Below are 16,937 nucleotides of genomic sequence, written 5' to 3'. Positions count from 1 at the left end.
TGAAGAGATTTTGCTTCCCATCTTCTCAAACTCCCACATAAAACCTGATGGCTTAGACTTTATGCAAATGCAGTCACTTGCTAAATGACTTTTACTGGTGAGTTTTGTACTCACTAACTTGTTAGATGGGACCCCTTCAGGATTTGTATTTAAGGCAGGGGACAGAATGAATTTCTGGCATGGCCTGTTCTAAGGGAATGTCCCTAAATGCTACTTTTGGACTTGATCTTGAAACCCTACCAATAAGGAAAAAGGTGACCTTGGGTTAAAGGTCAGTGCCACACAGTGAAGGAGAAGGGAACTAAATTAATTATTCTGTTTGTAGCTGGCAGGAAGTTGGATGCTGTTGGGAGCTTTTCCCAGATAAGGAAGCTAGAGGCAAGATTTCACAGTCATACTTTATTTTCTAACTGGCTACTGTGAGGTTCCTTGTTCTTTCCTCAGAATCAACTGGTATTGGACGCTGTCAGAGATAAGATACTTGAATAGGTGGACCACTGCCCTGATCCAGTATTGTGGTTCCTGTGGTCTTTCACTGTAGGTTCTTTCATATACTTACTTACTTGTCTTAGAAGTTTTATCTATCTGAGGCATGTTCATATTTATCTCCTGATTATGTGATGATTCTCAGCCTTCCAATTGAGACACGCCCTATTTAGTGTTGATGTTGGTTAAGATGGGGCAAATCCTTAGTGGATCATTCTTGAAAAAACAACAACCTGCCTTTGGACCAAAAGGACCACAGAAACAGAGTGGAGGTAATACGAGTGGGTACTTGCACAAAGCAGAGTGCATGCATGGAGGCCCTGTTCCCGATGAGAGGCTGCCAGGATGCTGACAATGATCAGCTGGAAAATGGGAAAAATCTAAAGATCTGGTGGGGTGTTGGCATGATCATTCTTCTGCTTTTAAAGCCTGTCACGCCAGTATCACGCAAAGTTCAGGCAGAGGGACTTCTTCAAAACTGCCAGCCTAGCGTACAGGAAACCAGATAGCAAAAGTGTCCCTTGTTTTGCCCCTTTTTACCTCCTCTCTTCTTGTTTCTTATGTTGCTCACCTCTCTGCTAAGGCTTCTCTATTAACAAATACTCACCTGCATGTTCGTGTCTCTTCTTTCTTCCACAGCGCTCTCCAACAAATATACCCTGCAGAATGGTGTCCAGCTTCATCTCTTAGTATTATTGTACTGTTACTTTAAAGACTTTTGATATTTCAAAATCTAAGGTTTCTCTCACCTTCCTTAGCTATTGCATAGGTTAGTCCAAGGGTCAGTGTAGTACATTGCCATATCTCAGTGGCAAAGGACATATCTGATGCATGGACCTTCTTATTTTAAAATAACCAAACATTTTTCTATGGAAACTCAGAAAAGGAAAGGTCTGGATTTTTATTGGAATAGGAAGTTTTGATTCTGAGTCCTTTTAGTTGCAGGCTATGATGTCCAAAATCCAAAGTATAAGACTCCAACTTATATAATACGTGCTAAAGAAATCAGGGAAAGTGTGCAAACAGTTAAGGAGCTACCATCAATGGGGTTGCTCCCTATAGCCAATGAAATAAAGGGTAAAAAAAAAAAAGTGTGTGTGTAGCATTTCAGAAGAGAACCACACATATAAAGTTGCTTTGGTGGGTTTAGCAGCCTTGCCCTTTCCAAAAATCAGTAAGAGGCAATCAAAGTCTGCAGCGGAGTAATGAATAACGTGGAAGTAATTTTCTGAACTGTAGTGCTACTCGAAAGAAAATTTGGAAACTGGGAGGATTGAGTTCATCACCCCCCAGATTAGGCTATGACTACAGTAGTGTTACAGTTCTTTTTGTAATGAGGCTGTGGCATGTTCATTATGGCTGAATTGTATCTGTGCCGTAATGTTTCACAAGACTGCCCTACATTGACCTTGTTTCCATGTCCACAGCTACTTAACTACCCAACCAAGTTTGCATCCATGCTTTATGGGAAAGTATGGATTGTGTGCACAGAGGCCAAGCAACACCATCAACATTATGTTGAAAGCTCGGAGGATGGAGAGCTAGCCAATCAGTTATACAAGCTCTGTTAAGCAACTTGTCTAATGTAATGAAATAAATGCTATGACCTGGCTGCAGGAAAACAATTGGACATTGGTAGGAGCATCATGCAGTTAGCAGCAACTTCCATTAATCGAATATAAACCATGTTGTGGTGTGGACACTAAACATATTTAGATCCAACCATGTCACTAATTGTTTAGAAACTTATCTCAAAGTTATGTTGCTGACTTGTGGGAGGGGAAGGGGGAGCTTTTGCCAAGCTGCTCCAAAATGTTCATGTACTCTGGAACTTGCTTCCCACTGGAATACAATAGAGTCAGAGTAAGTTCTCCTTCCATGCACATCTGTTTATACTGGCTTTTTCTTAGGAGGTGGAATGAGTTCAAATGGTCGTCTTTTTGCAGGTGGAGGAAAATAAAAGGGAGTGAAGTTCTTGTAATGTAACTTTTATTTACTGCTAGATTAAATTTTTTTGTATTTGCAAGTACGCCTGGGTTGGTATGATAAGCATGTTGTAAATAAGAGGAATTCAGATCTAAGGCTAACAATCTAGGATTTTTAATTAACTCAGATTGCTTTGTCTGTGTTTCTAAAATGGACTATAAAATTATTCAAATGTTTTTGGAGACTTACTACCTTCTAGTGCATAGCTTGTTTAACCTTCATGAATTTGGGGCCTAAATTGTGCCAAAACACTTAAGATAAGCAAAATACTGGACATAGTTTATACTATTATAGAACAGTTTCAGACTGTAGAGCAAATGATAAAATTCCTTAGAATAGCTCCATTAACCATTACTCTGTGTTTCAATGCAGATGATTCCACAGATGTTGGAGAAGAGGACAGCTTCTTGGGCCAGACTTCTGCTACTCCTAATCCACCACAGACTTTTAGCTATTTCTCCCAGGTACCTAGTAGCAGTGATCCTTTTGGAAGCATAGGGCAGCCACCCTTAACAACAGTGACACCACCTGTTGGGCCATCAACCTTCTCCAAGGGTCTAACTTCTCTCCCACTCTTGCCTGGATCACAAGAGGGGCAGAATGCTTTTTTGCCAAGTGTTCCGAAGTCACAGCCATCTTATAGTGCACCACCTACTTCCCGCATGGGAATCAGTGCTTATCAGACTCCTCCAGAGAGTTGTCCCCCACTTGCAAACTTTTCTACTCCTCCCCATGGAGCACCGCAACAAGGATATAACCCATATCGCCATACCACCTTAAGCAGTAGAGCTAATCCTTACATAACTCCACCGCAGCTGCAGCAGATTCAGACACCAAGCCAGCTTGCCCAGCCACCACCCTCTGTACCGCCTATCCACATGTATCAGACACCTCCAGGATCATTGTCACCGGTATGCGAATGATCTTTGATTTCTTGGTGTTAATATAGAATTATTTCAGATTGTTCTATTTTAATTATATTTTTCCCTAACCATAGTCTTAATTTTCTCTGTTTTATTTCTGCTTCATGTTGCCCTTTAACAGAGTAAGAGAATCTTGAGTCCTTTTGACCTCTAATATCAAAATGTCTTCACTGATCTAGGACCAGTACTTTGGGAAAGTTTACTTTATACTAAGTGGCATCTTTAAAGCCACTTGATTTTAGCGGCTAGACTATGTAACAGATAAAATCCTGAATTCCTGGGTTTCATATGGTGAAAAGCATTCGTTTCTAGCTCTTATGATTCTCAAGATAGTGTTTTTACAATCCGTTGGTTTTGGAGGACAAGCTGGTAGTCAGAATGATCTCAGTTTTAAAGGGATGTTAGGTTAAACATATCTTCTTACACAAATTTTTCTTGCCTCTGTTGCTCACTAGGGAAAGAGGAATAGAAAGGTATGTGTCTATAAGTATATATAACATTTCCAAGTTAATGATGCCTGAACAACCTTAGCTTTTGGAATTTGAAATATTTTGACTTTCTGAATGCTTGAACTTGCCACCTTTTCTCACATTAACATGAGGTCGAAATCTTTGGTCCCCTTGATGGCAATGGGAAAAACTCCCTTTTTGCAGTTTGGGCCTGATCCTGAGAGGTCATCAGCATCCACAACTCCTATGAAATCTAAATTGAGTTTAGCCACAGTGCTTCTCAGAATCAGGTCTTAAATTTTCTGAGTCACTGGGTAAGGATCCACTTGTCCAGATTCATTTGCAGGATTGGGGCCACAGATTGTGTGTTCTTTGAACCCAACAAGTACAAGCCATTCACTGAAGTTAGCTGTGAACACTTGCATTGGTGGCTCCATGTTTAAGTGAGCAGCTAACAACGTATAGATATGTATTTGGTGCTGGTAGGAAAGACACATAAGATAAACATGCTGAGCCTGAATTTTCAAACTTCAAACATTTATTTTAAAACATTTTTTTCAAATGAAGGAAAGCACTTAGGCCATGACAAATTTGAAACTTTAGCAGTTTTAGTTGATTACTTTTTCTGAGAAGAGAAAAAGTCAGATCTTTAACTTGAAATAAGATGGATTTTTAAAACACCATCAGGTGGACATCCTGTAAAAGTTGTATGCCAAAAAGTTAATATTTTAGAAAGAGGGAAGCATATGAGAATGACGAGTGAGAATAATCTCCTAAATGAGATATAAAATATACGCAATAAACATAATTTGAGACTGAGATACTTGAATCATCTGTAATAAATCTAGTGTATTGTCAGTTTCCTCATTCGCAGCCGCCACTGCCATCACCATCACAACCACTGCAAGCCCCCAGACCTGCAGGTCCACTGGTGCAGGCACCACCTGTTTTGCTACAGAACCAATATGAACCAGTTCAGCCCCACTGGTTTTACTGCAAGGAGGTGGAATACAAACAAATATGGATGCCATTCAGCATTCTAGATTCTGTAACACTAGAAGAAGTTTATAACTCTGGTAAGCAGTGAAACTTTCTTTACATCTTATTCTTAGATTGTGGCTGCTTGCCATTGAATGTGAAGGTAGATGCTAGAGTTCTGTGGCTCATTTATAAAGATGAAGGAGTACTGTGAGCATGTTGGGTGTTGGCTTATACTGAGAAGATAAATTTGAACCAATCTTTTTTACTAATCCAGAGGTTTACTAGGTTGGAAGTCTGCTACTTGGCATCATTACTATTGAGGCTTACAGGTCTAATATATATGTAACCATCCCACAATAACAAACTCACTGTGCTGCATTTCTCTGTGATTGTATGCACTATATTTTTTTCTTATCTCTGCCTTACATCTTCATTCTTGTGAGTGGGCAAAATGTCAATTTTGGGGGTTGAAAATGATAGAGCAGAGTACATATTGGTCTTTCAGAAAAGAGGTGGTTGGTCTAACGATTAACCCTATCCGCCTTGACAGCCATGTCTCTCTCATGTATTTTTGCCAGTAATTGGACATAAGAAATCGGTCAAGTTTATAAGAAGTTATTTTCAAGGATCTGATTGAAACAAAGTTATAATGGGAAATATGGCAAAACATTCCACTGGCACTAAAGACCTTTCCATTAGAAAGTAGCAATGCTAGAAGGGTGTGATTTCAAATGGATTTACTTATCTTGATATCTTAGCCTTTACAGACTGATGGCCCAACTTTATTGGATGGTTATTAATGAAAAAATGGAAGTTATTAGCTGATTCTAGGTATCTGTGGGTGTAGATTAAGGTGGAATGGGGTGGTGGTTTTGCAAAATACTACTAAGTGGAATGAGATCTGTTGCACATAATCAAGCGGTGAGAGTAAACTTTCAGGGCTCAATTTGTTACACACTACAGTAAGAAAGGTAATTGAATCTGAGAGGTGGATACAGAATTAGTATTGTTATACAATATGTAGAGAAAATTTCTGTCATCTTGACTGTTGATTGAGGAACTTGCCTGTTCACTGTTGTTCTGATGCCTTCCAAGTTTTCCTATTATTTCTCCTCCTGTTTGCCCTACTTCCTTTTGTGGTCTGTTTTCATTTTCCTGTTCTGTCCATCCTGTGGTGCTGTGCTTTTCCACAGATTCCACTCACTTCAGTGTACCAGCAGGCATCTGAAACTGACTAGAATCCTTATCTTTGAGGCACTTCACTTCATAGATCAGGATAGTAGTATATTTTACTTTGCTCTCAGCCTACTGCATTTCATAATGGAATGAAGTGGAGTAACTGCAGAAAGTGGCACACCACAGTATGTCCAAATAGGTCTTTTCCCATTTTCACTAACAACCTTTGTTCAACAGAAAAAATAAGTACCTCCAAGCTGTCACTCCTGAAAATGTTTTCACTCCTTTATCTAAAAGTGTGGAAGAGTACATACATTATAAGGAAAGAGATAAAGGCAGGGGTTTTGAACGGAGTTCAAAACAGCGTAGGTTACTGTTTTAAGTGGTTGATTAGCATCCTGACTGACATTAATTTCACAGCTTTAAAAGAGGAAAGCACAAGTTACTATTGTAACAAAGCATGAATTTTGTATTCTAGTCCAACCTGATCCTGAGAGCGTGGTTTTGAGCACTGATGGGGGGCGCTATGATGTTTACCTGTATGACAGACTAAGAAAAGCTGTATATTGGGAAGAAGAGCCATCTGAAGTCAGACGATGTACATGGTTTTATAAGGGAGACAAAGATAGCAGGTTTATTCCTTATACTGAGGACTTCAGTGAGAAACTAGAGGTCAGTATTACTTTTAAGTGAACGTAACTAAGAACTTAACCTAATAATTCTGATCTATTACCTCTCTTCTAGAAAAGCTTTTACACCTGCTTGAAATTGTATTAGAGAAAGGGGCTAAATTAGTGTTTTCTAATTCACAAAGTGGGGCTTTGTAAGATGCTTTAAGACTCACTTCTGTCCCTTGTGCTGTTGGCCTAAAATATATTATGCAGTTTGTCAGATTATAACTAGAGTCACATTATAGTGCTATATATCCCTATCATTTTCCCTACTGTAAATAAAATTATGCAAGTAGTGTCCTAGCATATTCTAAAAGCTTGTCAACCTGGTGCATTAGTGCAGTGTTTCTCAACCTTTTTGATACTAGGGACCACCTTTCTGCTTTCCTAAACTGTCATGGAGATCTCAGGAACAGGCGCCAGTCCACAGACCAGTCACTGAGAAATACTGCGTTAGTGCACACCAACTGGGTTGTAAATTCTCGTAGTGCACCAGCATATCATGCACTAAAAGTTTCCTAGTGCACAGTGACATAGTACTGTTTGAAACAGGATTACATCACCGAGCACTGGGGAACTTTTAGTGCATGGCAGCAGGGTTCACACGGCCAGTTCATGTGTGACACACTGGTGCACATGAGAATATACACCCCAGCTGGAGTGCCCTAGTGCATCATGTAGACAAGCCCAACTTTTGATTTGGCATGTTACATGTAGTTAGTCTAAAAAGACATACTGGTTTTACATAACTTGTCTATTGTTGCAGGCAGAATATAAAAAAGCTGTAACTGCGAATCAGTGGCACCGGCGACTTGAATTTCCAAATGGGGAAACAATTGTTATGCATAATCCTAAGGTAATGCTAATTATCTGGTTTTTAGGTCTTTGCGGTGTAGCATGGAGTTGAGTATGATTTTGTGTAAAATTAAAGCATAACTTGAATGCAAACTTAGCCTTACGTGGAGTTTTAAAAATGCACTTATCCATTGCTCTGGGTATGTGTATGTTAAAAATAATGTTTTAAAACTCTCCTTACCCCAACAGCCTATCAGAAATAATAAAAATCATCCTCTCTTCTAAAACCTGAGAGATTTTGCAATGTAACCAAAAAGTCGATACACTTGGGTGTTCTTAGGCCACTGGGGAGGTGGGACAACTTTTAAAGTCAAAGGCCTTTTGCTGTGAATACCTGCCTGCAGCTCCCTAGTTGTTAAATGAGGGATTGTCAGCTCAGCTGACCTTGGCTATTGTGGTATCATGTGAGGAGATATGCAAAAGATTTTAAGGCCAGAAGGGACCACTGTCGTCATATACTTTGAACTCCTGCATAACACAAGTAGAAGAAGAGCTCTGTGTGAACTTGAAAGCTTATCTCTCTCACCAGCAGAAATTGGTCCAATAAAAGATATTATCTCACCCACCTTGTCTCTCTAATAACCTGGTACCAACACAGCTACAACACTGCATATAGCACAAGCTATGATGTTTCAGCTAGTAAATCTTTCAGGCAGGCAGTACTCAAACCATTACGGGCTGTTTAGTTTAAAACCTGTACCTTAAATTTCACCAAACCGATGTAGATTGTGGAATACAGGTGTAACATGCTTGTTGCTGAAAATTCAGGTAAGTAGGCAGATGGCTGAATTCTGTACCAGCTGAGGTTTCTGAATTGACTTAAGATATTGCCCCACGTGAAAAAGTGTATCATAATGTTGTCACTTTGAGAATGATTTATTGTAAGTAACTGTAGTGAGGTCTGTCTCATGGCAGAAAAATATCTCACCTGCTAACCAAGTGTGGGCATGACAAAGTAAGAAAGGTACTCTTGGGCATTGCAAACCTGAATCAATCAGCAGGCCAACTTCCCCCGGTTATGGAAGACAACCTGGCAAAGGTTATTTTGTCTAGGTACTTCCCCCAAACCAACAAGAATTACTTAAGTCTTGTTTGAGTTTAGTTTTAGTCGGCTAGCCACTCACCCGATAAAGCATAGGAATAATAGTAGCTAAGAGCAGACAATGTATTGGAGTCAATCACAAGAGATACATTTAGTGAATGAGAAGAGCTATATTCAAACATACAATACCTTCATACATTCCAAGACCAGAATTTTCAGGTAAACAGACTAGAAAATAAGTTTTCCTTGTTTAAAGTTAGACGATATATTTCTTTTCAGGTTATAGTTCAATTCCAACCTTCTGCAGTACCAGATGAATGGGGGACCACACAAGATGGTCAGACAAGGCCAAGGGTGGTAAAGCGTGGCATTGATGATGATCATGATGAAATTCCTGATGGTATGTGACAGGGCACATGTGGACTGCAGTGGGAGAGTTCTCCTGAGTCCCTTTTTTGCCTGTGGTTTGCAAAGCTTTGATCAATCTGATTTACAAAACAATCGCTCTCTGCCCCAATATATTTGTCAAGCAGACAGTGTTTCCAGGAGAGTGCCATTCTTATAACCAAGAGGAAAGCAAGTATTACCAGTGCAACCATCATTGCATATTATTGGAGAACATTTGTTTGCTTTTGTAAGGGTCAGTCGCTCCTTGCCTACAAATAAATCTTCCATTTTCACAGTTAAATCGGCTTCCTAAATCTGCCTTTTTGATTTTTAAGCTACTCCATCCCATAATTCGGAAAAGTTTTGAAAATTAACAGTACTTAGTTTTCTGCTAATAGATGAAGACAGTGTGAGAATATAATCTGGCTGATGGTAGAGTTGTGCTAATTATATAAATCTTAGACTGCTTTGGCTGGAACTACAACTTTTCCTTCACATTTGAACAAAAGACCCAACATGGTCGTCAGTTTGAGGTGCTTGAATTGCTTTTAAGAATGCCCTTCTTTGAACTTGCACTGTACTTCCATAGATGGGCAGGCTCTGAGGCGCGCGCGTGTGTGTGTGTGTGTATGTATGTATGTGTGTGTGTATATATATATATATATACACACACACACACCGTATAATTCCACATTTTCTTGTATGTGGAATGACACCGGCATGGTAGTAAATAATAAAGACAGGAAAAGTTAAGTAAAATTGGAGGGGTGGCAAGAAATGGATTTTCTTAATTATAAAAGAAAATTTGTAGGTGAAATTGTATCCTGGGCCACATTATTACTGTCCTGTCCTAACCCCCTAAATCCTTGTTATATAAAACTACATGACCAAACTGCGTCACTGTGAACATAATCAGATACTAATACTACTTGTTCTTTTGCTTTTTATAGGGGAGATGTCTCAAATAGACCATTTAGTGTTCATGGTTCATGGCATAGGTCCTGTGTGTGATTTACGATTTAGAAGCATTGTTGAATGTGGTAAGTCTTTAATCATAGCTTTATTCCGAAGTATTTAAACTCGGGTTATAGTTCTCTTCATTAATTGAATTCTTTAATGTGGTCTAGACAGTTTTTATATTGTTTTTGAAATGTTATTTGAACAATGTATTAATTTAAGAACTGCAAATATTTCCTTATTTTGAGAAAGAAGCCAAAAATGGAAAAGAGTATTATTTTTTTCTCAAAACGGTTATTCATAATTTTAGCCATTGCTATGAGTCCCTCAACACTAAACTCATATTTTTATAAGTTCCTGTATAACTATTGAAACAACTTAAACATTTAGGGTAAGACTTTTGCCCAATAAATTTATATTTCATATATTCTAATCAAAACAAAAAAAAACCCACAAAAATATATTTGATCATGAAACTAAATATGGTTTTATTTGGGGATACACCAAATACAACTTTGAATTAGATATTTAACTATTTCCTGACAGTTTTCTTCTACCTAGATAAGTAGTTTTTGTGAAATGTTGTAACTTCTTAAAAAAAAAAAAAGAGAGTAAATGGGGAAAGAGGACTTTAAAAATGTTTAGTTTAGTTGAGAAACATATTTGAAATCGTGTTGTGTTAGACTTTTTTTGATTAACATTAATATCCGATTTCCATTACTTCCTCCCCACCCCCCCAGTTGATGATTTTAGGACCGTGTCTCTGAAACTGTTGCAGACTCATTTTAAGAAGTCTTTAGAGGAACTTAAAGTGAGCAGAGTTGAATTCCTACCGGTTCACTGGCATAGCTCTCTACATGGGGATGCAACAGGTGTAGACAGGTCTGTATACAGCACGGTACCACTATGCACAGCCTCTGTCATACAAATTGCATAATACAATACTTTATAGAGTTAAGGAAAATGAATGAGAAATTACCATATGCCATAAAGGTAGGGTAGATAAACATGGTCTGATAACAATAGAATGATTCTTCTGTAATGTTTTAGTTGAGAAGTTTCTAATCGGTGGGTGATAGAACAAGCTGGATGATCATATAGTGCTGACTTCCCTTATTTCCAGTTGCTAGACTTCATTAAAAGATGATAGATTAAATATTTTCCTGATATTTCTTTTCCACATAAGCAATTCTGTTAGTTGTCGTTAGAGATGTTATGTGATCATGAATAGGAGGGAAGATAATGCATAAATATGGTAACCATTTCCCTGATGGGTATTTCACTTATCATTTTTACAGCTGAGTGCAGTAAAGAGGGTTAATATGTATTGTCTTTTCAAATATTCACCTCTCCTCTTGTCACTGCTTGTCCATCGTTTGTAGCTGCCCTCTGTGTAGTCCCATTCTTATTGTCTCTTCCCGCCCTGTTTGCTGTGCTCTCTCTCTTTCCTTTCTGGTGCAGGCTGTACTTTACCTCCTGTTTTTATACACAGTCATTTCTCCTCATCCCCACATCCTTGGCAACAGGGGAAAAACTATAATGAAGTAATATCACAGGTTTTTCCTTAAACCTAGACATGACACCAAAGACGGAGAGACATATAAGTTCCTTAACGTAGAAATAAGTACACTAACAATTTAAAGAGAAGGTATTGGCAGTAATGTATGAGTTTGAGATAAGACCAGAACATTTTATTTTGGTTTGAGGAGTATGGAGAACATGACTGCTATGGTTAGGATATCTGAATTGACTGCCAGATGGTTAAGCCTTCAAAACTATGGAAAAATGGAATTACAAAGCTCTTATAAAGACTTTTAAAATAATCATTCTACATCTTAAAATTTTTGCACCACCAGGAATATTAAAAAGATCACTTTGCCAAGCATTGGACGTCTGCGTCACTTCACCAATGAGACCTTGCTTGATATACTGTTTTACAACAGCCCGACCTACTGTCAGACCATTGTGGATAAAGTAGGCCTGGAAATGAACCGCCTACATGCACTTTTCATGAGTCGCAACCCAGACTTCAAAGGAGGAGTCTCTGTTGCTGGGCACAGTTTAGGTAATCTACTAATATATCTGTTTACTTTCTGGGACAAAATAGCATTGTTCGATAGAGGAAAATGCAAACTGCGTTTAAGCGTGGGGAAAGCTGGCCTGATATACCATAATGGTTTTCTAGAGTGTTGTTGGCTCCTAACGCACATTGTCAATATACTCAGTTTATAATACTTAATTCTTAAGAGACATTATGATCTAGAGCAGAGGTGGGCAAACTCCGGCCCATGGGCCACATCCGGCCCCCGGGACCGTTCTGCCCAGCCCTTGAGCTCTCTCCCCTACTGTTTCCCGTTCCCCCGCAGCCTCAGCTTGCCATGCCACCAGCGCTCTGGGCAGCGCAGCGGTGTGTCTGGCTGTGGCTGGGCGGCGCAGCTGCCAGTCCTACTGCACTGAGAGGCATGGTAAAAGTGCAGGGAGCAGGGGGGTTGGCTGGGTTGGGGGTTCTGAGGGGGTGGTGGTCAGGGGATGGGAAACGGGGGCTTTGGATAGGCGTGGGAGTCCCAGGGGGCCTGTCAGTGGGCGGGAGTGTGGATAGGGGTCAGGGGATAGGGAGCAGGGGGGGTTGGATAGGGAGTGGGATCCGGGAGGGGGGGCGGTTAGGGCTGGGGGGTCCTGGGAGGGAGGGGTCAGGGGACAGGGAGCGGGGGGGTTGGATGGGTTGGGGATGCTGAGGGAGGCAGTCAGAGGGTGGGAGGGGGTGGGGGCCACGCTGTTTGGGGAGGCACAGCCTTCCCTACCTGGCCCTCCATACAGTTTTGCAACCCTGATGTGGCCCTCGGGCCAAAAAGTTTGCCCACCCTGATCTAGAGGTTAGAGCATGGAGATGGGAGTCAAAAGACTTGGATTCTAGTCTAGTCTTAAAAAAGTAATTTGACATCTGACCATGGGTTAGTCACTTATCTTCTGTGCCTGCTTTCCCCAGTTGTAAAATGGGGATAATACTATCCTACTATGCCTTTCTTATGAGTATTATGAAGCTATGAATTCCTGGCTGTGTTGTCTGGGCTCTGCTTCTCCAATCCTGCCTCTAGGAAGAGTCCATAGCCTTAGGTAATGAGTAAAGGTGATGTTGGCTATTGTAATTGCTTTTAAGTGAACCAGCTTTAAGCACTTCCTATACTCTAGGAATTCTCACATAAGTGTAATATCTAAACATGTTTCTTCTTGTTTTTTATTTTTTCTGTAAAATTATATAAATAATCTTTCTTGCACTTTACCTACAGCCACTGCCATCACCAAGAAGTCCTATTTGTTAAGATTTTGGATCAAGAAAACAGGAATATTTACTCAAAACAATTTATATTTCCAGGTGCCTTAATTTTATTTGACATATTGTCCAACCAGAAAGACTTGACTTCATCAGGAAACTCTGGCCCTCCCACTGCTGCGAATGGGCTTGTGAATGATGTGGTTGTTCGTGACAAGCAGGTATTACTTGCTTACCTGAATTTTGAGATGAATTCACTCTGGTGGTTTTTTGGAGATGTTTCTCAAGCTGTCAGAACTGTTATCAGTTTAGCATATTACCTGATGTGATAGTACATTTTAATTGACTAATGGAAACATGCAATCTAAAAACAGTAAGTTTGTGTTTCTGTAGTCTCTATATTTGAGGTTTCTTGTACCTCAAAAACTTAAAGGTCTGTGGAGGTTCTATCTAGTGGATTTAAGCCTGGGGCTGGGACCCAGAAACTGTTAAGTTCTAAACATTAGCTCTGTTACAGATTCTATGGCATTGAGCAAGTAGGGAAAGTGAGGTAAAGCGGTCTGCAAAAGAGAGGTAAAATACTGGCTTGTACAACTTTGTGAGTAATGATGGATATACATGAGGAGGAATCCGTTTACTTTAGTTCTCAGATTGAGAGTGATGACAGGTAGGTTTTTTTTTAAATGTTTGACGGCATTTGATGTGTAAACCATGGAGATTCAAAACTCCTGGAACCTCATTGCCACTTTAGTCTCCCTTTAAATACTTTCATTTAAGCTCAGTCTATTCTCACTGGTTGAAAATTTGATGTTGATATTTGCTATTTGCTTTCTTTAAAGCCCTTAGGCTAGGATGATTAACAATGCTCAGATGTTACCGATATTTTAAAAATATGGTTTAGCATATATTTGTGTACTGTAGCTTGCTGTTAACTCCTCACTCTATCTGTCAATCTCATTGTGCTGCTTTAATCTTCTCTCAAGGTGACAGAGGATACCAACTCCTTGGCACCCATGATTACTCCTTCTAGTGAGGAGCCCTGTGATCCTGATGTGGAAGATGAAGTTCCAACCTTACAGAACGCTCTGGAAATGCTCAGTGTCTCAGAGTATATTGACACATTTGAAAAGGAGAGAATTGATATGGAATCTCTGGTACAGCTAACAGTTTAAGTTGACATTGGGAGCCAGACCATCTTTTTTGCTTTAGAGCTTAGTCTAAATAGCTTTTTTTAAAATTGAAACTTTAATTGTATGTATTGTATACTTAAGATTAATTATTATGTGAATCCATAACACTTTCAATTAAGTAGTTTGGTCTCCTCTTATGTACATTTATTGTTGTCCTGTACCCTCTTTGATCTTTATTTAATTCCGTGTAAATCTTAATCTGTACTATTTGAGTTTACTTAACTAAGTTTTAAGCCATATTTTCAGTAAGTCACTAGGTAAGAAATCCTATATATATTTTTTGGGTTTTTTTCCAGCTGATGTGTACAGTTGATGACCTGAAGGAAATGGGTATACCTCTTGGACCAAGAAAGAAAATTGCCAACTTTGTAAAAGACAGAGCAGCCAAACAGGTAAATGCGCAATGTTTTATAATGCATTTATAATGGTATTATTTAACATTATTTGTTTTTCTACTAATACGTAACATTCTCTACTGTTATGTAATGGCCCAAATGATTTCAATACTTCTATATATAATGTGCATAAAATTTCAAGTTTTCCATCCGAAATTGAATTGAAATAATCTTTTTTAAATGTTGTTAAACTCAAAATTCTGAAAATTTCAAACAGTTCTAGTTGCAATGGTTGATGGTGGCAGGCTTTGTACCTTTTATCTGAAAATCCAGAATCTGTAAAGGCTTTAACATCCCGAGATAGTGAACTATTCAGGTTGTGCGGGTGCCCTCAAATGAAGGCGTAGCCGCAGCCTCTGTCAACTGTTCAAAGTGTTTCCCTCTGCCTGCTATTATCACCTGTGTGGTGTGGTTTGATCCTAAGCCAGCTAGCTTTCATGCAGGATCCTAATTCATTCAAGAACTAGAAAAACCAAGAAAACTCAAAATGTAAGTTTGATGAGTAGACATAAAAATGTCAACAGCAAACTGCTGGTATTACTGCTCAAAACATCTCTCTTACTATACATGTGTGGCTGCTAAGCAGGAGGTTTGACAGGATAGAACCCTACAAGAAATTCCTTTTGGAAAGATAAGCCCTAAATGTTGAGAGAGACTTTAAATATTGCACCCTCCTATCAGAAACTAAACTGACTAACTTAATTTTTAAATAATGTTTTGCCTGTTTATATTTCAGTAAATTAGACACGATTATAGTTTATTTGTCCAAGTAAAGATCTAATATATAGATCGATGAGTTAAAAGCCTTTGGGGAAAAACAAGTTCTTGCTTTTTCCTTTTAGGTGGGTTCTGTCAGAATCTTTGATTTTTCCTTCCCTCCCCCCACTAACTGCAATAACAATGAGCAAAAGAATAATGCAAGAAATCACTGAAGAATTTCCAGTAAATGCCAAATAATCTTTTTTTTAATTATACCAGATTTATAGATCTTATCTGTAGCATTTTAGGAATGTGCTAATTTTTTAACAAGGGGAAAAGTTAATGTGATTGAATTTTTTTAAAAATTGATTTCTGTGTATTAGCAATAAAAATCTATTTTATTATATTTGTAGATCTCCACACTGCACACATGACATGCTTCTGTAGAGTCTACACCAGGGTAATGTGGTTTGGCATTTTGAATTGAAAGCAAAACTGAATTTTATAGAAAAAAACCTTTCCTAACTGGTTCTACAACGATAAAATTTAATACTGTATGGAAAAAAGAGAGAATGAAGCACAGTACAGGTAGCTGCAGTGCATAACTTCTTCATGGCATCTCTGCAACATGCCTCATAGCTAACTTGGAGGGTGAAAGGATATTTCACATTTTGCCAATTTTATCCTTGCTCAAATTGCCAAACTTGTTGCCAGTTGTGGTGGTGGATTTTGTTCTGTTGACTGGGAGCTGGACTGAACCACCAAATTAATGTAGGCCACTGAACTGCAGTCAGATAGTGTCTTGTGGTCACTATTGGTCTGAGCTAGATTTGAATGTATGACTTAGAGGTGAAAGTTTCTCTCTCTACCCTAGTCCCTCCCCTGATTAATGCTTGTATCTTTTTTGGTTGTTTGCCGTTCAGTTTTTTTATACTAGTTCTAAATATAACCTCATTTACTGATTGTGTTTTAATCGGTGCTTGTGAAAAAAGTGTTTGTTTTTTCCATAGCAATACCAAATGACTTCCTTCTTTAAATGGTTGATTTTCACTCTTGAGAATAGCTTTTGGTCATCAGTGTGAAAATCCATTGATAGTATAATATTCTAGATTCCTACCAACGACTAATTCTAGGTGGCTCAGTATCAGTATCAGTTCTTACAGCACTTAATACAGAGTGAGGTGGTCTGCAGTTTAATCATTTTATAACTTAGACTCTCAGGTTTCCTACTATAAGCTGATATTGTCATAGTAATCCCTTTCTGTGCTTTTTTTAAAAGAGTGAACAAAACTGCCTCATTTGTTCAAATATTGAACTGATTTCACGCCATAAACAATACTTGTTTTGAAGATTGATGAATGGAGGAATGCTTTCATCTGCTTTCTGTCACTGTTCTTAACATAAACTTAAAATAAATGTTAACTGGTTGCCAAGTCACTGAATGTGTTATCAACTAGAAGAATCAAAAA

At 38.8% G+C, this 16,937-nt stretch overlaps 1 protein-coding gene across 1 annotated transcript in view; it reads left to right on the top strand.

Annotated features, from left to right (window-relative positions):
- The window catches only part of SEC23IP (SEC23 interacting protein), a 38,929-nt gene that overhangs the window by 6,030 nt on the left and 15,962 nt on the right, over positions 1–16,937 (top strand). The window contains exons 2-12 of the mRNA XM_048856089.2: positions 2,845–3,383; positions 4,704–4,920; positions 6,480–6,673; positions 7,439–7,528; positions 8,849–8,969; positions 9,907–9,996; positions 10,654–10,795; positions 11,770–11,978; positions 13,287–13,405; positions 14,168–14,338; positions 14,671–14,766. Coding sequence (XP_048712046.1) covers positions 2,845–3,383; positions 4,704–4,920; positions 6,480–6,673; positions 7,439–7,528; positions 8,849–8,969; positions 9,907–9,996; positions 10,654–10,795; positions 11,770–11,978; positions 13,287–13,405; positions 14,168–14,338; positions 14,671–14,766 — 1,988 coding nt within the window. The remainder of the gene's footprint in view (positions 1–2,844; positions 3,384–4,703; positions 4,921–6,479; positions 6,674–7,438; positions 7,529–8,848; positions 8,970–9,906; positions 9,997–10,653; positions 10,796–11,769; positions 11,979–13,286; positions 13,406–14,167; positions 14,339–14,670; positions 14,767–16,937) is intronic.

The sequence above is a fragment of the Caretta caretta genome, chromosome 7 (genome assembly GCF_965140235.1).
Source record: "Caretta caretta isolate rCarCar2 chromosome 7, rCarCar1.hap1, whole genome shotgun sequence".
NCBI classification, from domain to species: Eukaryota; Metazoa; Chordata; order Testudines; family Cheloniidae; genus Caretta; species Caretta caretta.
The sequence above is the reverse complement of the archived record's forward strand: the minus strand, read 5'-3'. Positions and strand labels throughout refer to the sequence as shown.